Source organism: Suncus etruscus, chromosome 11 (genome assembly GCF_024139225.1).
Source record: "Suncus etruscus isolate mSunEtr1 chromosome 11, mSunEtr1.pri.cur, whole genome shotgun sequence".
Classification (NCBI taxonomy): Eukaryota; Metazoa; Chordata; class Mammalia; order Eulipotyphla; family Soricidae; genus Suncus; species Suncus etruscus.
Genome location: NC_064858.1, coordinates 57051452 through 57067789, shown reverse-complemented (window position 1 = coordinate 57067789; position 16338 = coordinate 57051452). Strand labels below are relative to the sequence as shown.

General features: G+C 37.0%; 1 protein-coding gene across 1 annotated transcript in view; it reads left to right on the top strand.

Moving 5' to 3' along the window:
- SLC5A8 (solute carrier family 5 member 8) overlaps window positions 1–16338 on the top strand; it is a 122430-nt gene that overhangs the window by 86045 nt on the left and 20047 nt on the right. The window contains 4 exon segments of the mRNA XM_049782940.1: window positions 6277–6406; window positions 9725–9813; window positions 10759–10871; window positions 12232–12299. Of these exon segments, the coding sequence (XP_049638897.1) occupies window positions 6277–6406; window positions 9725–9813; window positions 10759–10871; window positions 12232–12299 (400 nt within the window).

Here is a 16338-nt window from a genome sequence, read left to right as displayed (position 1 = left end):
AGTCTGTTCAAGGGAATAGGCCAGCCATGAGCTGTATTACCTTCTTTGAAAGGCTCTGGGCTAGAGAAAGAAATTAGACCATAGGAGTGTGGCATAGGGTTGGCTCTAAGAAGCTTTAAACTACAGAATCTTTTTTTTTTTTTTTTTTTGGTTTTTGGGCCACACCTGTTTGACGCTCAGGGGTTACTCCTGGCTATGTGCTCAGAAATCGCCCCTGGCTTGGGGAGACCATATGGGACGCCGGGGATCGAACCGCGGTCCGTTCCTTGGCTAGCGCTTGCAAGGCAGACACCTTACCTCTAGCGCCACCTTCCCGGCCCCATAAACTACAGAATCTTAATCAAAGAAAAATTTAAAAAACATAAAACAAGGAATGGCTTTTCTGAATTGCTCCACTTCAGAGTGAGGGGTTCATTCCTTTAGCCTGTTGAATCCAGTGGCTTTGGATAGCAGTTGACTTGGGGAAGAAAGTATGACTTGGGTAGTAGTTCTCTTCATCTTTGGATAATTCATCACAGAGCACCACTAGGAAACAATATAGCCACCTTTGTCAGAAAATCATTCACCAATCAACAAACCACTTGTGAGCGTGCATCTCAACTAATGCACAGGACCAAGGAGTCTGGGGGCAGTCCAGCGCCTGAGCCTAGTCAGATGGTGCCTCTTAGGCTCAAGAGTGCTGAGGGACACCAGGGCCACACCTTGTTGTGCTTATGGCAAGTTATGTTTCCTGGATTGAGCTATCTCCCAAACTCTCAGCTAATTATTAGATAGCAATGAATTTTATTATCACTAACAATATCGGTAACTGCTTCTTAGTTGTCTATCACATTTCATGTACTGTGCTATTATGATGTATACAGTTTCATTTAATTTCATATCCACTTACAATAAATATTCATTTAATTTTATATCCACTTTATAATGTGGATAGCATTGCCCACTGTAAAAACTAAGAAACAGATTTGACAGTGCTAAATTACTTGCCCAGAGTCCCCTTGACAAATAAAGTTGGAATATATGCTCAAGTTTAATCACAGTGCCTGTATGTAAACCTTTGCACAGAAACCAGGAAGATTTTACTATTTTACAATGATGCTTAAAGTATTTAGTAGTTTATAATAACAATATTGTTACTTGAACCAATAATGTGATTATTCTTATTCCTTAATAAGAAGCCCTAATTTTAAGAATTTTTTTATGTTATTGAAGCAATTAACAATTGTGACCTAGAGTCCTTCATAGTTGAATTTCAAATATAAAATGATTCAGAGCCCTTCCCACCACCAGTGTCAGACTCCCTCCATCAATGGACCCAGAGTGCATCTTATACCACCACCCTTTGCCCCCTGGAAGACCCTCTTTTGAGTTTAGATTGTTAAAGTTTAGATCCCTTGATTCTATTATCATTGACTTGATATTTATTAGCTTGGATATTTAGTTCTGTTCTTAATTATTTTCTTGACAATACATCTGAGACCAGTTAGCCCCTGGCCACTAGCCTTTTTTATTTTTTCTTGGTAATTTTTTTTTAAAAATGTGGTAATATGTGATAAAATAAAGTAATCCAAGTCCCAAGGTTCTATGAAAAAAGGTGGGGGCCCTGATTTAAAAGATAAGGGATAAAAAAATTAAAAGTGTGTTCATGGCTTTTTTTTTTGCATAGACACAGCAAAATATGGGAAAAATACAAAGAAAGAATTTTGGCCTAAAAACAGGGAGCCCTTACCCATGAAGCATTTGGCATAAGACAAAATACAGCTCTGGGCATGCTAAATTGTCTAACCTCAAAGTCTTTCTCTGGGGTCTCATTAAAAGTTCTTCACAATCATGATTGTTGCTGTCAGGTTTCTATAGTTAGATATCCTGGTTTCTGTACAGATCCTGTGTCGAAGGAAGGGTCACATGGAGCATCTTTTGGTTTTATTTCACCATTAGGTGGCAATGCAGAGAACCCTGCTCTGAAAGCAGGTTGTTGCTATTACCAAGTAGTTAGGGTGTCATATGAACCCATACTGGAGTAAGTCTATGCCAGGGCACAGTAGTGCCTTCCCTGGTAGATGTAGGATTCCTGGTGCTGGTATAGAAAATAGTGCTGTTTTCATAGATGTGATCCAAGGTTCAGGGGTGAATGGTCAATATATGATCTTCTGAAGCCTAAGTCAAATCACTATGACAAGTGTTGAGGGTTAAGGCACCATTGTAATATAAAATTTATGTGTTCCTATCTCTATTAGATAAGAACTTGTTTGAACACGTAAGATTTTCCCATTTTAATGTGCCCGTGCAAAAAGGAACAATGCCACAAGGCACTACAGGTGCATATGGGGGTAAAAATAACAAGCTGAACAATCCCTATAACTGATTCTAACATGAACTCAGAACAGTAGAGAAACTTATCTACTAGAATTTTCTACTAAATAGATCAAAAAAGAAAAAAGGAATGGGAGAAACTGCTGCTACATAAGAAGATAGACATTAAGAGTTATATACATTAAGTAAATTCATCTAAAGAAATATTTGAAGGAGATATACATGTCCCCTTTAAGCTTTTGAAATAGTCTGTGTGTGTGTGGGAGGATAAAATCTGAGCACAGCTTCAGCCTGTAATATGGTCTTGCGGAGTCTGAAAAATGGCTCTCAGCAGTCACTTATCAGGAAACATCCTCACACTGGAGGCATCTCAGAAACCGAATTAGGTAGTGAGCAACAGTCTATAGCAATGGGAGGTGAGGGGAAAATGGGCCACCGATAGCAAATCAGCAGCAGTGACAGTAGCAGCTTCTTTTTGGGCTGAGGCAAGGCGGGCTGGGAATCTTTCTTTTCACTTTGGCAGCTGGTTGGCAGCTGGCTGGGGTGGGAAAATGTTCTTCTTCTGGAGGAGTTGAGAACTGAGGGTAAAAAAAGGGGAAAATATTGGGGCCGGAGAGATAGCATGGAGGTAAAGCGTTTGCCTTGCATGCAAGGTTCAAATCTCGGCACCCTATATGAGCATGAGCCTGCCAGGAGCGATTTCTGAGCTTAGAGCCAGGAGTAACCCCTGAGCGCTGCTGGGTGTGACCCAAACCCCCGCCCCAAAAGGGGGGGGATAGGGGGAAAATAACAGATCAGGCTGAGAGAGTGAAGGACTAGAAAAATATTTGTAATATTTGTAAGGTGGTAAGCAAAATGGGGGGGAGGAGAGTGATAGGGGGAAAGACAATATACAACATAGACAGACATTATTTATATTACAGATGGACATCAGACAGACATAGAGGTGGCCAGCACATATGCTCACACACATAGACACTGGGAATAGATCCATGGGTTACAATTGAAAAGGTGTACTGGGTTAGAATACTTAATAAAGTCGGCAAGTCAGATATAAAGGTTTTTCCTTTTCTAGGCTAGTCATCATTGGTGAGGGTAAGCTTTACTGAAGAAAGGTTTTGTGAGTTAGATTGTGTATAGAGCATTTTTAAAACAATCATAATTTTCAAGTTTAGAAAACTAAATGATATGGTAATGAACATTGTAAGAGGAGTCTATACCATGAAGAATCATCTGGGTCTTGAGCATCCAAGTTCCTTTCCTAAAAGCAAACTAAAATAATGAGCATTTTGGTATAATGGTAAACTACCTGAAATTGAAGACAAATTGCAATATTATACTCAATAAATGAGCTCTGAGGCAGGATTTTTTGGCATGCAGTTGCATATTCCATTGTTATCTGTGGACATAAACATTAGATTAGATTATCAGGCATAATCAACTAGAAAATGAAGACATTAGAATTTTTGTCAAGACATTATCTTAAGAGCACTGACATCTGAGTCTAATACAGTATAGCATTGCAGTGTTGAACTAGGGTGACCAACCTAAATCTCCAAGTATCACTGTGGACAAAAAAATCAAGGAGTTGTTATAGACATGGTAAAATTAAGACACTAAAACTTCTTAGAGTGAGCACTGTAGTGGGAGTTCATGGCAACCAAATGCATTCTGCACCCATTCCTGTGGATAAAAGCACTAGAAAATTATTATAGACACCTATAAAGAGCAGTTGATTGGACATCTGCTCAATCTAAACAGCTGTATCCAGTTTTGATAGTTGAGTTTAGTCCATTGACATTTAAGGAAACTATTGACAGAAGGGGCTATAGTTTCATTATATTGTGTAGGTTTGTTGTTGTTATAATTGGCGATTTGGATTGTGTAATTGCTCTATGAGTATTTCATTTGAGTTGTTTTGTTAGCACAAATAATGTGAGTTCTTTTTTGTCTGAGAATTTTTTAACCCTCCCGCCCATGTAAATGAGAGTTTTGCTGGTTAGTGGAGTCTAGGTTGAAAGTTTCTCTCATTTAGTAGTTTGAATATGTCATTCAACTCTTTTCTTGCCTGGACTGTTTCAAATGGAAGATCTGGTTTAGTTCTTAGGTTTTTTTCTTTATACTTGTGGGTTTTTTTCTCCCTTACTGCTTTAAAGAATCCTTCTCTCTCTGTGTTTGTTTTTTCCATTTGAATTACTAAATGTCTTGGTGTCGTTCTGATAGGGTCTATTTTGTTTGGCACTCTTTTTGCCTCTTGGATTTGTAGAGAAACCTCTTTCCCAAGGTGGGGATTTCTCTATTATCTCTCTCACTACTTGTTCTTATCCTTTCCTGTTTTCTTCCCCATCTGGTATTCCTATAATTCAGAGATTATTTCTCTTGTTTTTGTTCATTTTCTTTACATTTTCTTCCAAGGTTTTGTCTCTCCTTTTTTTTTTTGACTTCTTATCATTGCTGGCTTGTAATTTGTCTTCAAGTTTGTCTGTGCAATTCTCCATCTGTGGAATTCTACTGTTATGTCTTGCTAACATGCTTTTTAGTTCCTGCAGTTCCATTTGTATCGTTTCTCTCATCTTCTGAAAGAGTTCTTCTTTGAGTTGGTTGAACTGTTCATCTATAAATTTCTTAATTTCGCAGGCTAGTGACTCCTTGATTTCCATTGTTAAACCATTAATTGTCTATTTTAGGTCCTCATCTATAAGGTTTAGACGTTTGGGTGGACTTGGAGATTTGCCAGGATTTCTCTCCATATCCCCAACAATAGGTATCTTCCTTAGCTTTGCAGTTGATCTTTGCATTTAGTGTTTTGGCTTGCTGGAGAATCAGGGTGTTTAAGAAAGTGATCTATTGAATTGTTTGTATGTTTGTATGACATGTGATTCAAGGTGTATCTTCTTCAGAGGTCATTTTTCTAAATTAGCAAGGTTGTCTAAGTATAATAAAAATATTGCCTATTAGTTTATTGATTTTTTATCTGGTTTTTGAGCTGTATATTTTCTAAGAGAAATAAGTGCTAAATTTGATCTGCCAGGAACTCTATGATATAAATTGAAATGTCTTTGCACAGACACACTAGCATTCATGTGGTTTGAGAAAAAGAGTGTTGATGGGAAGGAGAGGGGATTCAGTAATGGCACTGGAACCCAGAATGAGGCTGAGGGAAGGCTGGAAAGGAGGCTTGGTGGAGGGGATTAGGATGGGAGTTTCCCTGTTTCACGCAGATAAATGCCTGACTGTCCCCAGGGGACAAAAGATCAGCAGTAGCACTGGGACCTGGAAGGAGGCTGAGAAAAGACCCCAAAAGACAGCCCCCTTTGCACTTGGTGAAAGGAATTAAGACGTGAGGTTTTACGTCCCCAAATAACAGAGATCAGTGGTGGCATTAGAGCCCAGAAGGAAGCTGAGGCTAATTTTAAGAAATTTTAAATTTAAGAAATAATTAATTAATTAATTAATTAATTTTTTGGTTTTGGGGCCACAACCGGTAATGGTCAGGGGTTACTCCTGGCTATGTGCTCAGAAATTGCTTCTGTCTAGAGGGACCATATGGGATGTCAGGGATCAAACCCAGGTCTGTCTTGGGTCAGCTGCATGCAAGGCAAACTTCCTACCACTGTGCTATCACTCCGGCCCTAATAAATATTTAATTTTAAGAAATTAAAATACTTTAAGACATACCATCACACCAAATTAGAAAGACCAATGAACTATGACAAAGAGAATATATTCATTCAATGGGAAATCTTATAGCTTCCTGGTCTTTCCAAATATATTGTGTGTTAAAAATAATAAGCAGAAGGTTAGGCCAAAATAAAGTAAGTTACAAGTTTGATTACTAAAAGATGATATGTATTTATTGAACATAATCTTGAAGGGCTCTTCTGTTAATATGTTAAAAGTTTCCTAATCTTTGGGATATCAGTAATAATCAAGTCCTTTTATGTTTTCTTTTCACTTCTTTAGGTCTCTCTATATCAACCTCATAGGACTCTGGGCAATCCTTGTCTGCTCAGTGCTTTGTGGACTTGCCCTGTATTCTAGGTACCATGATTGTGACCCTTGGACAGCCAAGAAAGTATCTGCACCAGACCAGGTTCAGTACCATGTCTTTCTTTATGTAAAGTGGAAAGCTTATTTACTGGAAAGGACTCATACTCTTGTGTAGAGACATCAATATCTTTAATATTTGTATTTTTACTTTTCAAAATTTTAAACAGACATAGCAGATTTGAAGTATACTGTTTCAAAAATTAAATACATGAAAAAAGTTAAGCCAAACATTAAATAGAATTGAAATTGATGACTGGGAATAGAATTGAAACATGGTTAAAGAAAAACTATATACAAGCTGTGGTCTTCTGAGACACTATGTGGATAGTTGTTAGGTCACTATAAATGGTTTAAATTCCAATTTGTAAATGGTGGGGAAAGAATTCTAATAAGGGACTAGCATCAACTATTTAATGCAATTTGGTGGTAAGAGCTGTGTGAAAGGTTTTGTTTTATTTATTTATTTATTTATTTATTTATTTATTCATTTATTTATTTATTGAGGGGATGTATTGAGCCATACCTAGCTATGCTCAAGGGTTAATACTGGTTCTGTGGTGCTTAGGAGACCATGTTGTGCCAGGGACCAAACCTGTATATACTACAAAACAATTATTTATTTAGCTTTAGAATAGAAATTTCTAGCAATCGAAATAGTTTTGCCCTATTTGTATGAAAAGGACTGATTCACAGTAGTTCCCATATGACTATTTGATTTTTGCTGCTTTGCTGCTTCACCACCCCATCATAGCAATGCACCCTGCACTCATCCTGCACCCACATTGTCCCTTCCGCCCCCTGTAACCTTTGTGTGTGTGTGTTTTGTTTTGTTTTTGGGTCACACAATGCTCAGGGCTCTGTACTCAGTGATCACTCTTAGCAATGTTTGAAGAACCTTATCAGGTGTCAGAGATTTAACCCCAGTGGGCCATATGCAATAGCCCTTGCTATTGTGTTATTGGTTTGGCCCAAGGGAAGAATGAATACTCTGGGTGAAAAGGAAAATTCACTAATAAGGTAGAGAATTCAATTGGGAATTGAGAATCCCAGAGTCAGTTGAGGGGAACAACTGCTTGATGTAACATTAGATCTAACTTACAGACAGTGAAGTTACTTTCCTATCTGCACAGGGATACAAAGCAGTAGTGGAAACAGTATATATTCACTTTTCTTTCTGTTTCATCTTAGTCCAAGCTTATCACCTTCTCCTATAATGTTGTATTCTTCACTAATTTGTTGTGCAATTTTGATAGAAGGGGTTTCTTATCAATTGGATGGTTACAAAGCAGTTGTTGTTAGCTAATGAGTTCATTCAGTTAATATGTCACTGGGGCTGCGAAGCCCAAATAAAGGCAATTAAGAGAAGATCAGACCAAAACTTTAACCTGAGGATACTAGAGATATGCTTAAATGGTCTGCTGGAACTCACAGGATGAAGACTTAGCACATGGTCACTGTTGTATATTTTTACCATCATTGTCTCTGAGAGACCAATTTGAGATGTCTTCAAAGATCTTCATGCCAAAGATTTCTAAGATGGTTGACAATGAGAGGATTTTGCTGGAACACTAATGGGAGAAACCTCTTTTGTTTGTATATGGGATTCTTCTTGGAATTATACTCTTTTTTTTTTTTTTTGTGGTTTTTGGGTCACACCCGGCAATGCTCAGGGGTTTTTCCTGGCTCCGTGCTCAGAAATTGCTCCTGGCATGCACGGGGGACCATATGGGACGCTGGGATTCGAACCGATGACCTTCTGCATGAAAGGTAAATGCCTTACCTCCATGCTATCTCTCCGGCCCCGGAATTATACTCTTAAAGAGAGTGTGGAAACTTTTGGACTGAATTTCATTTAGTGCTACTTTCCTCTGAATAAAAAATTAAGACTTGAAGAAAAGGAAAAAAGTTATTAAAGCTATGTAAGACAGTTCTTAATTATAATGATGATACTTTTCTATGTCCCATCAGCAAACTATTACATTAAAGAAATTTGAATAAAAAGTGACAGCCCCCTTTTTCCTACTTATTGTTAAAATCACCCACCCATCTTTATTAAAAATCATCTCCCCATCTTTATTATGTACATTTTGAAAAAAATCACAGCGGATTGGAAGATAGTACAGGGGTTGAGGTGCTTGCCTTACATGTGGCCATCTCCAGTTCATCCCCAGCACAGTGTAGTCCTCTGAGCATTGTTGATAGAAATCCTGACCACAGAGTGGTGAGTCAGTGCTGAACACCCGCAAGTATGCCCTTACCTATCCCCCAATAAGCATGTAATGTTAACAATGTAATCACTTTGGTATCAGGAATTTTTGAAAAGAAACAAATTTCAGAAATCTCCAGCCTCTCCACTTTTTATTGCATTTCAGACTATATACAATTTTAATTACATTTTAACTCCTGACAGTGATTGAAATTTAAAAAATGTTTTGATTAAACAAATAAAATTAAGTTATTTAAGCTGGCTTCAATACAGAGGACTATAATTATTTTTTTAATTAAAGACTATTTCAAAGAATGACAACCACAATCTTTTATTGAATATTGACTATATTTCATGTCTTAGTCTAAAATCTTGAAATAAATTTTATAATTTAACTTACATGGACACTCTATGAGGTTAGTATTATTTTCCACTAAAGACTATTTTTATTTTTTGGATCACACCTAGTTGTGTTCAGGTATTGCTTTTGGTAATTACTTTAAGGAACTATATGTGGTTATGGGGATTGAACCGAGCAGTTGTGTGCAAGGCAAATGCTTCATCCACTATATTGTATCTCCTGCCCTTATTACTCACATTTTAAGAGGAAATTGAAACTCACAAAAGTTGAGTTAAAATGTACATATATCTGAATCCAGAGCCTGTTAAAGCTTACTTTGTTTTTTGGTTTTTGGGCCACACCCGGCGGTGCTCAGGGGTGACTCCTGGCTGTCTGCTCAGAAATAGCTCCTGGCAGGCACGGGGGACCATATGGGACACCGGAATTCGAACCAACCACCTTTGGTCCTGGATCGGCTGCTTGCAAGGCAGCTTTACTTTATGAGGCCAGATGTACAGTGAATAGGTTTTATATAATCCCCCGAGCTCTTCCAGGAGTGATCCTTGAGCATAGAGCCAGGAGTAAGCCTCCAGTACTTCTGGGTGTGTTACCTAAACAAAACAAAACAGATCTTATTTTAGGTATTTAGAAAATATTAAAAATATTAAAATATTAAATATCCCAGAGTTAAGAATATTAGGTTATTTTAGAAAAGTAGCTTTCTCCAATTCTTGTAAAACACTAGATAAATTAGGCAGTATTTGCTCTTATTTGATAGTAAATAGTACTCAGGAGTAAATTTTGGAATTTTTCAGCTCATGCCTTATTTAGTATTGGACATTTTGCAAGATTATCCAGGAATTCCTGGACTTTTCGTGGCCTGTGCTTACAGCGGCACTTTGAGGTATGTATGTTCTGAGACTCTAATGGGGGGGTCTTTTAGGGATATTTCTTTTGTTATTGGATATTGTGAGGGATAAAGTGGAATTTGGGGCATGAATTGTCAACAATTAGATCAACAATCTATGTATCTACTCTGATTGATCTCTGGGACAGCAGGCATTTATCATCAGTCTTTACTTTTAATTTCCTCTGGTGTCCTCACATACCCTGTTGAGAGAGGCACAATATCAATGATTAGTTTATGATAGCTTTCACTGACTATTCAAAAAGTCTTTAGTCTTGGCTTAAAATATACCACTAGCTAAAGCATGATCAAGTGAAAGGGAGTATTAAAATATTGTACCTTGAATAATACACACTATATAAAGACTTTTGTTATCGTATTTACTTTATTCATTGTACCTTTTCCCTTAATTTGTTATAAAGAATCATTTGTATGTGTGGGAGCAGTTCTCATGGGGTCTATTTCTTAGGGGGTCCTGCCAAGATTGAGCCAACTGGGCTGGGTAGTTCAATACTCAGGCTTGGTAGTGCTGGGGCATAGGCAATTCTTATTAGGATGTGCAGCTCTGACGATCCAATAAATTATGTTACTGATAATTTTAACATATGTTAGGGAGGATTTATTACCATCCATTTCATGTACAAGGCAAATTGTTTAGAAGTCAGTTCCTAATAATACTGCATAGTCATTGTTGATCCTTTCCATAGACATTGGGGTTTAATTGCATAGTGGAAGCAGAATTACATTATTCTTTCTCTCTTAAGTCTATGGATATTACCCTGAGGCATTCTAAAATAATAGTAGCTCAGAAAGGTGGTGCTGTGATCATATTATGTATAATACAGTTTGTCATTGTTCACAAGTGAGAATTTATATTTAGTCCCTTCTCATTTCCACTTAGAGTATTCAAGTTTCTGATCAAAGTCTGACTTTCCCTTACAGCACGGTGTCCTCCAGTATCAATGCCTTAGCAGCTGTCACTGTGGAAGATCTAGTCAAGCCCTACTTCAGAACGCTTTCAGAAAGGGGTCTCTCTTGGACTTCCCAAGGATTGAGTAAGATTCTGTTTTCAAAATTAAGTTCTGAAAAATGACTTTTGAGATCCCAGAATGTAAGGGAAGATATTGAGAAAGAATTCAATCGTGAATGTATTTGTATATTTCTATGCCTGCTGGTATTAAATGCATTCAGTAATAATTAACTGTTAGAGGACCATGAAGACTAAAATTCTTTGTTTTTGTTTTTGTGACATTCCCAGTGGTGCTATGGGGTTATTTCTGGCTTTGCACTCAGGAAGATTTGAGGACCATATGGGATTTGGAATACATGTCCGATACTTTAAGTATTAATATATGTACTTGGAAGAAATATGAAAAATTTTGAAAATATAAAGAGGAAAAATAAAATATAACACAGTTGGTAGGAAAAATAAAATATAGCACAGTTGTTGCCTTACCCACGGCTTCCCCTGGTTCCATTCCTGGCTTTCCGTATGGTCCTTTAAGCCTGCCAGGATTAATTTCTGAGTGTAGAGCCAGGAGTAACCCCTGAGTGCTGCTGGGAATAATTCCAAAACAAAAACAAAAAACAACAAAAAAAGAAGTTTGGAAATATGTTGAGTGCAGATATTTCTCTTACTCAACTGTCATTTAGTTTTAACCTGTGTTTCTTTTGCTATCAGGAACTTTTTAGTATGTCTAAAACTCTCAACTATGAATAGCTTTATAAATCACAATGTTTTAAATAAATTATCTTTAAATACAGAAATTAAGGCTAAAACTAAAAGACAAAACATAAATCTTGGGGGGGGGGAATTGTTAGAGGTGGGTATATAATATTTATCTCAAAGCTTTCTTTTTCTGTCAGTTGAACAGGAAAGGTTTGGGATGTTACTGGAGATTATGAGAGATTTAATGAGTCCAAATGACCCTTTATTGTGGAATGCCATTTCTCTGAGGAAATGATGCTTAAAGTCGGAGACTTAAGTTCTTATTTTAACTCCAATCCCCATTGTGTTGGATAGAGCAAAACTAATTTGGGCCCTATTTTTTCAAACTGAAAAAAGAGACCCAAGCCTTCCTTTCTTTAAAAAAAAAAAAGGTTATACAGGATTAGATTAACAACACAATGGTTCTTAATTTTAAATCCCTATAGTTAATACTGAGGATTCTTTACTTACATAACCAAATGTTATAGCTAATCTTGGGATGTGATATCAGGGTTTTGTGTTCCCTTTGCATACTGTTGATTCTATAGGCAAACACCCTTTCCTTTATTTATTGGCTTTAATGCCTGCAGCCATTCTTTATCACAGTCATAGTACACAATTGAAACCAAAAGTATTCAAGCCTATTTTATTGAGAATTCTAATCCTGTGTGACTGAATTTGACACTGACTTTGTGTTATCTATCTAGGTGTGCTGTTTGGAGCCCTGTGTATAGGAATGGCTGCACTGGCTTCTCTAATGGGAGCTCTTTTGCAGGTAAGAACTGATGACTGGTAAGGCTGAGCCATCAATTAAATCCTTCTTTTTAAGGTTAATGTGACAATCTTTCCACAGTCCTCTCTCTTCTTGTTTTTTCTCTTTCTCTCTTTCACACACATATAAATCCTGAAAAATTAGTATAGTAGGATTCACTTCAAGGATGTAAATGTGATTCAATATATACACATTAATTAATGTGATGTTCTACTTTATGGAAAGAAAAATTATTTGATTATATCAGTTGATTCAAAAAAAGCTTTTGACAGGATTCTGAATCTGTTTATGATAAAATATTGGCAATGCGAATCAGAAAGCATTTACCTCAGCAGTGTAGAGGCCACTCACAAACAGCTCAATTATGCCCAACAGTGAAAAACTGAAAGCTTTTTTCTTTATTGGATAAACCTGTGGCATTCAGTGGTTTACTCCTGGCTCAGAAATTACTCCTGGCAGTGCTCAGGGGTCCATATGGGATGCTGGAGATACAACCCGGGTCACTTGTGTGCAAGGCAAATGCCCTACCTGCTGTACTATCATTCTGGCACCCAAAAGCTTTCTTTTTAAGATCAGGCAAGACAACACATTGTTGGAATTAGTCAAGAAATAAAGTGATTCAAAGTGGAAGAGAAATAAAGATCATTATTTATTGATAATATTATCATAAACATAGGCAACACCAAAATGATTAAACAAACTAATAGTATAAAGTGGCAAACTATAAAACCAATATATAAAAATCTAATCCATTTTCATAATTAAACAACAGATTAGAAAAGAAATGAAGAAGACAACCCATTTACAATAGCAGCAAAAAAAATGAAGTACCCAGAATCAACATAATTTAGGTAAAATAGTTATACATCAAGAACTATGTGATTTTTGTAAATAAATAGAAAACACATAAAATATTCCATGTTTTAAAGAATTTACATATTCAAATGATTGAAAGAATGGAAAGGATCGAAAATTCAAAGGATTGAAAGAATTCACATACCCAAAACATTATATAAAGCAATCCCTACAAAAATTCAGTGGTATTTTTCAAAGGCACAGAACTGAAGTTGTATAAAACTATACCTGCCACCATCCCTGACAGCCAAAGAAAATCTGAGAAAAACATAGATGACTCTAAACTATACTATCAAACAGGGAGGTATTACAATAAAAGTAGTCACTCAGATCAGTGGAATAGAATTGAATGTTTATGGTAAATCCTGATATCTATGGACAGTTTGTTTATGAAAAATAAGCCATAAGTAAAGTGTAAGAACATTACCCTTTCAATTTATTTGTTAGAAAATTGGTTAGCCACATAAAAAATATCGGAAGTAGACCATCCTCTATATCATGCACAAAAGTTTTAAAATGGATTAAAGACAAAAACTTAAGAGACATCAAATAAAACATAAGCAATATACTCTATGGTTAGATTCAATGGTATCTTCAGTGATTTGATGTCATAGCCAAGGAAAATACAAAAAAAAATAAAACGATAGGGCTGGAGCAGTGGCACAAGTGGTAGGGCATTTGCCTTGCACGTAACCTAGGATGGACCACGGTTCAACCCCCTGGTGTCCCATATGGTTCCCTAAGCCAAGAGCAATTTCTGAGCGCATAGCCAGGAATAATCCCTGAGCACATCAATGGGTGTGGCCCAAAACAAACAAATAAAAAACCCCAATTAATCATAAATGCTTCTGTACTGCTAAAGAAATTATCACTAAAACAAAAAGGTATAATTATAGGAGAAAATGTGTGTATCACATAGACTGACCAATCTCTATGATATATAGGGATTCACAAAACTCAATAAAAGTGAACTATAGCTCTCTAGGCCGAAGTGGTGACTCAAGCGGTAAGGCATCTGCCTTGCGCGCACTAGCCTAGGATGGACTGCAGTTTGATCCCTCAGGGCCCCATATGGTTCCCCCAAGCCAGGAATGATTTTTGAGTGCATATCCAGGAGTAACCCCTGAGCATCACCAGGTGTGCCCGCCCAAAACACCACATAAAGATGCCCAATAGGTACATGAGGAAAATGCAAATCAAAGCAAATAAAAAGATCAGTTATTTATCCATCTATCCTTTTTCATAAAATGGCCTTTATTTCTTTTGTTCATGTTTTAATTAAACTTCTTCTTTATTTTGTTTTGGTGCCACAAGTGGCAGTACTCAAGGACTACTCCCTCCTGGATCAGTGGTCAGGCCTTGCCCTGGTGATTGATGCCCACTGAGATTTCTTTCTTTCTTTCTTTCTTTCTTTCTTTCTTTCTTTCTTTCTTTCTTTCTTTCTTTCTTTCTTTCTTTCTTTCTTTCTTTCTTTCTTTCTTTCTTTCTTTCTTTCTCTTTTTCTTTCTTTCTTTCTTTCTTTCTTTCTTTCTTTTCTTTCTTTCTTCTTTCTTTCTTTCTTTTCTTCTTTCTTTTCTTTCTTTCTTTTCCTTTCTTTCTTCTTTCTTTCTTTCTTCCTTTCTTTTCTTTCTTTCTTTCTTTTCTTTCTTTCTTTCTTTCTTTCTTTCTTTCTTTTCTTTCTTTCTTTCTTTCTTCATTCTTTCTTTTCTTTCTTTCTTTCTTTCCTCTCTCCCTCTCTCTCTCTTCTCTCTCTCTTTCTTTCTTTCTTTCTTTTTTTTTTTCTTTTTTTTTTTTTGGTTTTTGGGCCACACCCGGCGGTGCTCAGGGGTTACTCCTGGCTGTCTGCTCAGAAATAGCTCCTGGCAGGCACGGGGGACCATATGGGACACTGGGATTCGAACCAACCACCTTAGGTCCTGGATCGGCTGATTGCAAGACAAACGCCACTGTGCTATCTCTCTGGGCCCTCTTTCTCTCTTCTTTCTCTCTTTCTTTCTCTCTCTCTTTCTCTCTTTTCTTCTTCTTTCCTCTCTTCTTTCTTTCTTTTCTTTCTTTCTTTCTTTCTTTCTTCTTTCTTCTTCTTTCTTTCTTTCTTTCTTCTTTTTCTTTCTTTCTTTCTTTCTTCTTCTTTCTCTTTCTTTCTTTTCTTTCTTTCTTTCTTTCTTTCTTTCTTTCTTTCTTTCTTTCTTTCTTTCTTTCTTTCTTTCTTTCTTTCTTTCTCTCTCTTTCTTTCTTTCTTTCTTTTTTTTTTCTTTTTTTTTTTTGTTTTTTGGGCCACACCCGGCGGTGCTCAGGGGTTACTCCTGGCTGTCTGCTCAGAAATAGCTCCTGGCAGGCACGGGGGACCATATGGGACACCGGGATTCGAACCAACCACCTTAGGTCCTGGATCGGCTGATTGCAAGACAAACGCCACTGTGCTATCTCTCTGGGCCCTCTTTCTCTCTTTCTTTCTCTCTTTCTTTCTCTCTCTCTTTCTCTCTTTCTTTCTCTCTTTCTTTCTTTCTTTCTTTCTTTCTTTCTTTCTTTCTTTCTTTCTTTCTTTCTTTCTTTCTTTCTTTCTTTCTTTCTTTCTTTCTTTCTTTCTTTCTTTCTTTCTTTCTTTCTTTCTTTCTTTCTTTCTTTCTTTCTTTCATATTTGGCAGTGTTCAGGAGTTTTTATACTGACTCTACACTCAGAAATTACTCCTGGCAGTATTTTTGGGACTGTATGGGATCTCAGGGCTGGTTGTGTGCAAGGCAAACACCCTACCCATTATACTGTTGTTCCACCCTTTCCTCCTTTTCTTGACAGATTTTCACAAAGCACAAGTCGTTAATTTATTTGTGTCATGGGCTGGTGATGGGTGAACCTAGGCTCCCTACTTAACTTTGTTCTTACCTTGTGGAGTCATGGATGGCTATTTATTATGTTTGGCTGAAATGAAAGTTATTATCTAAGTTTTATGCCATTCTTTTGCCTGTTTTTTTGGCCCAGTGGTTACAGAGAACAGACTTTTATAAGGTTATGTATTTTTATTGTTCTTCTTAATTTTGGGGGGGCACCACACCTGGTGGTGCTCATAGCTTACTCTTGACTCTGTACTCAGGGATCACTCCTAATAGTGTTTAGGAGTATGTGCTGCCAGGGGTTGGTTAGCCTAAGCAGGTTGGCCACATGTAAGGCAAGTGCCTTACTGTACTTTCT